Genomic DNA, 9,511 nt, shown 5'->3' on the forward strand with positions numbered 1-9,511 from the left:
CATGAAAAAAACAAAATTCCCTTTACTCAAGAGGCAGTGTTGACCAAGGAAATATGCATATCACTTGTTTGTTTATATGTGGTAGAAAAAAGATTTCCTTCCAACATTTTAAACAAGCAAAAACTGATCTAAACATGGCTGCTTAAAGCTTAAACAGATGAGATGCTCAAGACAAACTCTTGATTTCTCTATAGGATGTGTTTTGATCAGAAAATGCATCGAAATGAAAACTTTATAGCATAACTTGGAACTCACAGTAATTATTATGTGTTATGAATTCAGATTTCTCTCAGGCATAAGAGCTCAGGGTCATACAAGCAGTTGTCTAAAATGACCAGAGCATCTTAGCACCTTAACTCTTCTGACCTATCTTTTTGAAAATACTACTAGTAATTTGAAAAGTATAATTTGTGAAGTGTAGAAAAAAAAATAGAGTACCCATTTACAGTTCACATTTTTAGGTCTAGTCTTGATTGATCTTCTTTCAGGGTTTTTAAATGCATCAGCAAAAGTGCAAAACTACAAAGCATGATATTATTCATAGCAATCAACAAAGTACTTGAAATGTGATAGAAATTAGTTTTAAGATGTATCTTTCACATAAACAGGTAGAAGGAAGGGGTGACTAATACACAAGCAGTAATCATATTACTTTGTTTTCATGTTGGCTAGTTAACCAGTGAGCCCTACACACATTTTAGGTTTTGTAGCATAATTTCAGTGCTTATCAGATTAACTGAAGGATATCATATCTATCTAAAGTTTATATCAATTATAAGCCTGACAAGTTTAAAAGTTCACATGCTATTTCAGTACATTTAACAATAATGGATTTTAATCCTTCTTGAATAAAGATGTGGTATGCTTGTGTCCATCTAATTCTAAATAAAGTGGTTTTCATCCTATTACAGAGAAAAACAAGTATTTATGTACTTAGTCAAGTACTCTTCTTGGATTTGCTGGTATAATCATGTTTATAGGATTGATTTTTCTGCAAAACCACCGGAGTGATTCTAACCAGAAGGAATACTTAGCCCTTTGAAGAGTATGCACAGATTCTGTTGGTTGATTGATATTTCCTTCTGATAAACTAAGCTTGTATGTGTATGCTGTCTCTGTCAGTTTTGATAAAATTTTACAGCAGGTTGTGTGGTGATACATGGCCTAACTCCAGTATAAGCAAATATCAGTTCCCTTCTCCCTATCCTGTGCAAAAAAAAATTGATTTTAAAAATTTTTATTTATTTTTTTTTTTAATTTGAGAAGAGATTCTTTGGGTCAGGAGAACCTGGAAATAAACACTGACTAGATGGGAAACTCCTCACAGAGTTGTGTATTTTGTATTCTCAGCAGTTTGTGAGAGCCTCATTAACTGCCAAGAATGCTTTTCTTGGGTTGTGATAATAAAGCTACATTTTTTCCCCCTTGGTAATTTAATCATTGTTTTGAATAAAGACAGGGCTAGTTGGATGCACTTTTCATAACTGCAGTGTTGAACTAACACTCTACAGCTAGAATAGGCTACTGTCAAGCAGCATATATAACAAATTTTTCTGAATTTATTAGAAAAATATCTTCAGCTAAGAGCATACTCTATTATCTGCTGTTCCATAGGTAGAATGAATGTTTTTCATGTAGAAGTGCCTGGCTCCAAGTCCATTTGAAGCAAATTATGGAATCAGTCCTCTTTACATAGCTGAATCAAATCTAGCACTAATGACATATGGAACAACATGACCAATGTGTCCAAGCTCAGTACAAGTTAATGCCTCTGAGAGTTTAGAGAGAAAAAGTTCTCTTAGCTATTCTCTGACTGTTATTATTGGCTCATTTGTATTCCAGGTGATTAGAAAGAGAAATAATGTAGAAATCTTGAAATGTAGTGTCCTTTCACATAGGACACATTTCACATTGGAAATTTGAAAATGTAGAAATTTTCCTGGAAAGAAAATATAGTGATCAAGTTTTATTTTAAATTTGACATTAGTTTTGCTAGCATAATACAATGTAGAAAAAAAAAAAAAAAAAAAAGTCAAGACATGCAATGTAGACATTCTTTTTTACAAAAATTAAATTTAATTTGACAAAATTAAAGCAGTGGTGAATATTTGTCTAAATCTTCCCACTAGATGTTTTGCAAGTGTGCTGATGCTGATGTAAAAGTTAAAAGTATCTTTTTACTGATACTACGTTTTGCTGTATTTGTTACGTGTTGAAAAGATTTTTTGTTTTCACTAAGATAAGTCTGAAAATAGAGCCAGAAACTAAAGTCATCTTGATACTACCTAACTCACCTAAAAGCCAGGCATTTAAGTGAAAGCTTGCCACATGTTATGGGTTATGCAGAGAAACAGAAACCTCCAGCTTATATACCTGACTATCCTCGAATCTTGTTTTGGGATGAGATTAATTTCCTTCTTCCAGATTTTCCTATTTTTATCCATTGAACATAATCATAAAAGAAAGCATTCTGAGGTGAATTTCCATTGTGGTACCCATAAATTCAGCACTGTTGCTGACTTGCAGCAAGTGATAATTTGGAATGAGACAACTGAAATGATTGAACATGTAGAACGGATTGAAGATGGAAATGCTTTGTCCTTACTAATATTCAGTGCATAATACCTTTCTTTTTTTTTTTTTTTTTTCACAGTGATACATCATTTCTCAACTAAACAAAGAAGAATCAAAGCAATAAAGGAAATGGCAAGGATATTGACACCTGGAGGCCAAATAATGATTTATGTTTGGGCTATGGAACAAAAGAACCGTCGCTTTGAGAAACAAGATGTATTTGTTCCGTGGAACAAGGCCTTGTGCTCACGCCATTTTTCAGAATCAAATCAATCTGGAGATAAGGGTGAGTTTATCCCTACAGCAAAAGGCCAAGACATACACCCTGCACAGCTTGTCATCTCTGAGTGCAGCTACCAAAACAATCTGCAGCCAGAAACTGATTCAAAACATTCCCGTAATATGGACCATTGCTTACCCAGGGCCTGCTGCATGAAGATTTCTGAGGAAGAGAACAGATTTTACAGTGCTCTAGGAAGATCTTTCCGCTCATGGTTTTTCTCCAGATCCCTGGATGAATCAGCCCTGAGAAAGCAAAGTGACAAAATGAAGCAGCTGAAACACGAAGGAGTGTGGGCAAACACTACTGTGCCCATTCAGCACTCTCGACACTGCAGTTTGGATTTAGGGCACCATGGGGCACTGCTGAATGAACAAAGTTTAGATGATTATGATGATGTGTTTGTGGAAAGCCTGTCTCTCAAAAACCCACAGTGGTCGCCAGCCACAGGTGCACTGAAGGATTTAAGTGTAAATGGGGGACACCAAAGTGCAGTTCAGAGCACGGGGGACAAAGCTGCATTCATGAATGGCCCACTGGAAGACAGGGACTGCATCTGTAGCTGTAGTAAAGATGGTGCTGGTAAGGCTGATGCCAAGATTTTCAAAAGAACTTCAACAACTGACTCCACGGACTCAGCTTTGGATTCAGCAGTGTCTGTTGGGGACCAGACTGATGCCATGTTGGATCCAAAGGCCTTCATGCGTTATTACCACGTTTTTCGGGAAGGGGAGCTGTGTTCTCTGGTAGAAGAGAATGTGCCTGAGCTTCAGATACTTTCTTCCTGCTATGACCATGGGAACTGGTGCATTATTGCAGAGAGAAGAGGAACATAGCTATAAAGAGAACAAAGCAGAATCCAGTGACTGAAGATTTTAAGCTCTTCCTTGCATTGCTGTGATTGTGCAGTGTGACATGGAATTTGAATCTTGTAGTTGTCTGTCATTCATTCTTGAGTTATTATCTCTCAACTATTTAACTAGCTAATGCAAGGTCTGTATATAGGAATGTAAGTGGTAGGCACTATGTTTTGTTAAACTTTTATGAAGTTAAAACTGTAGAGTTTTATATTGCTGTTAGCAAATAAATGTGTTTTAAAATGTACTTTTCTATTGAGAAATAAACCTTTTTATAAAACAAGGATCAGGGCATCTTTTATGAGAAATATCCTATCAGTAGCAAGTCCAGTCTTTGTTCTTCAGATGCAGAAGTTTATCATATTGCTCCCTATTCTTGAAGTCCTATAAATGACACATAAACACTATGTCTAAAATTGTGCTTGACTGTACAATGGTAGAGTGCATGCTGCAGAACTGGGAGCAAGCATGGTCCCAGTGCTCCTTAGCTGGGAGTAGATTTATTAATGGACAAAAAACTGTGTACCAAATAAGCTCTGCATATTCTGTCATTTGATGTTTGTATTTGGGAGCAAATGACAGCACAAATTTTGGACAGTACTTTTTATTTTTGTTTAAAAAATAATTTAATTTGTTTCTCAGGTGCAGTTGAAGTTTTATGTGTTAGCTCTCACAAATACTTTATCTTAATTTCCTTTGCTGTAGTTTTTCATTGGTTATGTGTATATAAAAGTCAGAGGGATTTGTGAGAGTGTGAGTATTATTTAAAGTTCAAAAATATCAAATCCTTGAAATACATATATCTTTTTGACAAGCCTGGGAAGCTAAGATTAAATTAATAAAAATCCAGTGCATATCTGGTCAGCTGCCATATTTACTTTTCTTATTCACAGACTATATATTAATGGTGTGTTAAATAATATAGACAGGAAGAGAATAAGCCCAGTTTGCACATAAAATACAAATTCTTGTCTTGTGAAGTTGAATGAATCTTTTGAGACCTAAGTGAAAATAGATTGTTTACACAACTTTCCTTTTCCCTCCAAGGTATACCCTCACTATCCATCTGCAGCAGGTTGTAGCAGTTTATAGTGCTGGGGATAAAAAGCACCTGCTTCAGAAGATCAGTAGTGGAACTGCCAACAGGAGCAGGGCTAGAAGAGGCTAATTGCCTCATTAGCACAGAGTTCCTCCATTCCCAGGCTTAGTTCATAGTCAGTGGTTGCAGTGCAGGGCACATCTTCAGCTGCTGTGATTTCGTGACCTTTAATGGAGCTGCACAGATTCCCCCCCCTCAAGAAAAAGGAACAAAAGGGGTTTTCTTTTGTTACAGCAGTTTTAAAGAGCTATATAATTAGGATGTCTGCCCTACTGTTGAGTGAGTAGCTTTGAATACCAGGCAATAGGAGTGAAATGCCAAACTTTCCCAGTCTGTGCTGCATGAGTTGGTGAATTTGGGGTTGTTCAGTAGAAAACCTTGAATGTGCAGAGTATTTTTGATGTGGCTTCCCAGCTGTTAATTGTCACATGGTAATGTATTGTAGATTTATTTACTGGAGCAATGTCCTCAAGCAATCATTTTTGTCTTCCTCATAAATTGGGATCCCTATACTTTATCTTTCCTGGGTGTGTACCACTGGCTCTCCCCACAGGCCTTTGAAAATAAAGTGTGGCCAAAGAACCATTCATTTGAGACTTCTGAAATACCATCCCACTCTTATCTGAATGTTGCTTTTAATACAGCCTGGGCCTGTGCCTGTGCCTTTCAGTTGCTGTGTATGAGCCATACTTCAGAAAATGGGCAATATTCCCTGCCTCACTGGGTCCAGCTGCTCCTGGCTGAGGGGGCTGCACCTGCTGCATCCTCAGGCCCCAAATTTAGACAATTAGTGCCAAAGTACCCATATTGCAAAGCCAGCATGGATTTTGCTGAGCTCCCCATCTCTTTGCAATGTGGTTGTGTCAGACAGGGGAGGCTTGCCTCTTTTATTGAGAATTTCTGGATGAGCTTGAGAATTTTAGAAGAGAAGTCAATTCCTTTCAGATAAAGTATGCCAGTGGATATTCAGCAATCCTGGAATTTGGGCTGCATTCAAGAAAAAGATAGATTATTATCCTCCTATATACAATTCCAAAGCTTCATCCCTAAATGCCAGCATGCAGAAACTTTATTTCACACATATAAAAATATTTATTAAGTATTATTAATCTTAGCTGGATTTAGCTGGATTTAGTTATTTGGGAGAAAGAACATCACAATTTTTTTATATGAACTTCTACAGTCTGGCTGTGGCATGCTGGGTGTGTAGTTAAATGGACTGATGAAATTTGGGGTAAACTGAGAAAGGAAAGGTGTCCATTCTTTTTAGAATATAGGCTTCTTATCCCTGCAAGAGACTGAGTCTGTGTCAGGCTCCAGTTAAAACTTTTTTTCTCTATCTGTTTGAATAACAGTTGTCCCCTCAAAGCTGCTGAAGTACTTTGAACCACTTTTGTGTTTGTAGACTTTCCATGCATTATTTGATTGAGGTTCTTGCCTGGGGATGCTTTTCACAAATACTTCTTTCTGTATTGAATTTTCTCATGTTTTCAGTTGGTGCTGAGTTTGGATTGTATTCTTATAAATTCCTGGGAGGAGGAGAGGAAAGGTTTGGTAAGCAGCTTTTTTTTTTTCCTTCCCCAAATATTCAGTAGTCCTCTGATGATGTATCATCACCATGTAATATAATTTTTATGGAATGTGGTCAGTCAGCTGAGGTTGTGACTGTGAAATCTTCACAGCAAACCTTTATTCTTTATCCTTATTCCCATCTATTAATGGAGGCTGGCTGGATCTGTAACAGCTTTATCATCTCACAAGCCAGATTACCTCACTCAGAGCATGGTGAAGGTCTCTCTTGAGTGTTTTTTCTTTTGAGAAGGTCCACCTTAACCATTTTCAGCAGAATCCATGTGATCCCAGACTTCAATAGCTTACAGACAAAGTGAATGTGCTTAGAGAAGTGGATATGCCACTAGAAATGAATGAATAAGTAAATAAAACCCAGCTGTCCTTGAATGCTTAAACTTCTGACTATGTCAAGACTGAAAGGTCTGACTTTTACAAGGCAAAAAGGCAAATGTGTTTTTATATTGCTTGTCTGGCAATTGGGCAATAATCTCATCTCAATTCTGCTGATACAAAACTTGCTCCTGGCTTTAGTGGGCTTGGATTGCTCTTGAGGTGCTTATATAGCATTAAGTGGCACGTGGAGAAGTTTTGATGAGTAAGATGCCCTGGTTTCTTACAAAATTATTTCAGGTGGAACTTCTGTGTATCAGATTCTGCCCATTGCCTCTTGTCCTATTGCTTGGCACCACAACTGCAATAAAAAATACATTGAACAGACTTTTTTTTTTTTTTTTGCAGGACTAATAGAGTTGATAAATTTTTCTATTAGAAGTGAACATGTATCATTTTTATGATACTAACAGTGGCTAATTTACTTTCTTCCAAGCTCGTCGAGTAGGAATTTTAAAAGCACAGATGGGAAATGAAAACTAAAAACATTCTAGCAGACTTTTCTGGTACTTATTTTTATACAGGTCACTTATGAGCACAGTTCAAATACTGAGGGAAAAGTTGTGTGTGTTCCACCAGCAAAATATTGCTGGTGAACTGCTTGGGTAGGTTCTGAGTGGAAATAATAGCTCTGATGCTGCATCCTCTCTGCTGTGTCATGTGTCCATCAGAATGCATTCCTATCCCTGTTGGGCTGTATTAGTGTTGACAGTGCTTAAATCTGCTGCACTACCTGCTTTCTTGCTCAGCACTTTTACAGGATCTAGGACTATTTCAGTACTCCAGCAAAATGAAGTGTGTCACTGCTAAATATATAAGGACTTGTATAAGCACTTACATAAATATATAAGTGCTTCTCTCTTTTGTGAGTTCAGCATTTCTTACTCTTACAGCATATGAATCCTAGCAGTTAGCCATGATTTTATCTTCCCGTCTGCTGGTGAAAACCATGCTTAGGTATTGTAGTCAATTCCGTGTCCATACATGGAATCTATTCTTTAGTATTCAACTGAAATAAATCCTCCTTGGTTAAAATATAATTTTCTCCAAAATTTGTGTGTTTTCACATTAGCTAATAAATATTAGCCCCTGAAAATCTGTGTCTTGGAAAGTTCTTAATCAATGTTAAATTTGAGAAGACTGTGTTGGTGCTGTTTTCTCAGTAAGTCAGATCACATGGACAAAATGCAGAACAGGAAAGCAGAGTGGTTTGCTGTGGAGTGGGGAATCTCTGCCTTTGTACTTTTCAAGCTATCCTCACCTCTTCCAAGACCTTGGGGTGCTTGAGGACAGCAGATGCCTCTGCTGATTTTGTGGCAATTCAGTATCTGCATCTGCTTCTTCTCCCAGTGCTCAACAGAGATAAGTTGTCTTAAAAAACAAATGAATTGTCCTATTTTTTAAAAAAGCACACAACCAACTCCCCACCCAGCTCCCACTACCACTACTAAAAAAAAAACCTAGTAGGGGTATTTCAGAAATTATGCTCATATCTAAGAAATAAAACTGTATAAGGGGGGGAAAAAAAGGAAGATATTATGTGTGGCACTCCTAGCTTTGAAAAGATTCCTGGATATAAATTCTCCATCCCCTTTAGCCTTGTTGACACGGTGCTATGCTCTGCTTTGATGAGGGGTTTATGGATAGGACACTGGATGGAGGAACAGTAGATGGTATTAGGTTGCCCTCTTCAGTTGTGACAAAGTAAGTTGGCTTCTGCAAAACATTCAGTTTGTTGTTGCTTTTTGTACAGCATCTCAAATTCTTTTTTCTGAATGAAGTATTTCTTGTCATTTTAAAACTGTCACAAGTAAAACAGACAAAATATATAGCTGAAGATATTTCCTCTTACATGTGATAACAAAGAAGTCTCTGTGTGTGCACAATCATTGAAAGCTGATGCTCCTCTTGCACAGGATAAAAATAAGTCATTTGTGAGAGGCATTTTGGTGAGGCAGTATCATGTTCTTCTCTATGTCTCTCTTCTGCATCTTTGCAGAAGACACTATGCTACCTGTCAGAATTACTGGGAATAAACTGACCCTTCACATCTCTGCTTCCTTACCACAGAACTGACAGGATAGTCAGGTTTAATTCTGAGCAAAGTGCTTCTTGTGAAAGAAGCCATTTGGGCAGAACAAATGCTGTGGTGCAGAGAAAGAACACGTACTCCAGACAAGGTGAAACCTCTCTACTTAAAAAGGGAAAAGTAGAATGTTTTGTGTTTTACTGGCCAAAGCTGTATTCCAGTGTGTCTAAGAGAATGCAAAAGATGAGACAGATTAAAAAATTAATAGAGAGAAAGTTGCACACAGCATTTCCAGGCTGGTTTGAATTCATATTTTATTCCATGAAGGTCATTGCCTGTACTGAGCACTAGCAGCAACTATCAACATCAATAACCATCAAAATGCTCACTGCTTCTTGGGATCTGACTCTCTCCACTTTACAAGGACTGGAGTTCTAGCATTGACCACTGGAGCATTAAAAATGCTTGTCTAACTCCTGAATAATAGGTTTAAAAAATGAGCAGATACAAATATATCTTGGTATGCATATATTATATATGTAATTATTTTTTTAATGCAGCCTGTTATTTTTTTCCCCCTGCATATGTTAAATGCTTTAGTTACATTACAATGCAATGGTAAGTAGCCCTTGGTGCAATTTCAGAAAGGGAAGCAAACAATTTGACAGTAAGGAAGAAAGGACTAAGCCATGATTACAACTGAGATGCCA

At 37.3% G+C, this 9,511-nt stretch overlaps 1 protein-coding gene across 2 annotated transcripts in view; it reads left to right on the forward strand.

Annotated features, from left to right (window-relative positions):
• Positions 1–7,679, forward strand: part of TRMT9B (tRNA methyltransferase 9B (putative)) — a 31,028-nt gene extending 23,349 nt beyond the window's left edge. For both annotated transcript variants that reach the window (XM_079305354.1, XM_079305355.1), the window contains exon 4: positions 2,654–7,679. In XM_079305354.1, the coding sequence (XP_079161480.1) occupies positions 2,654–3,690 (1,037 nt within the window). In that variant the 3' untranslated portion in view covers positions 3,691–7,679. The remainder of the gene's footprint in view (positions 1–2,653) is intronic.
• The last annotated feature ends 1,832 nt before the right edge of the window (positions 7,680–9,511 follow it).

Source organism: Erithacus rubecula (assembly GCF_903797595.1).
Source record: "Erithacus rubecula genome assembly, chromosome: 5".
In the NCBI taxonomy this organism is placed as follows: Eukaryota; Metazoa; Chordata; class Aves; order Passeriformes; family Muscicapidae; genus Erithacus; species Erithacus rubecula.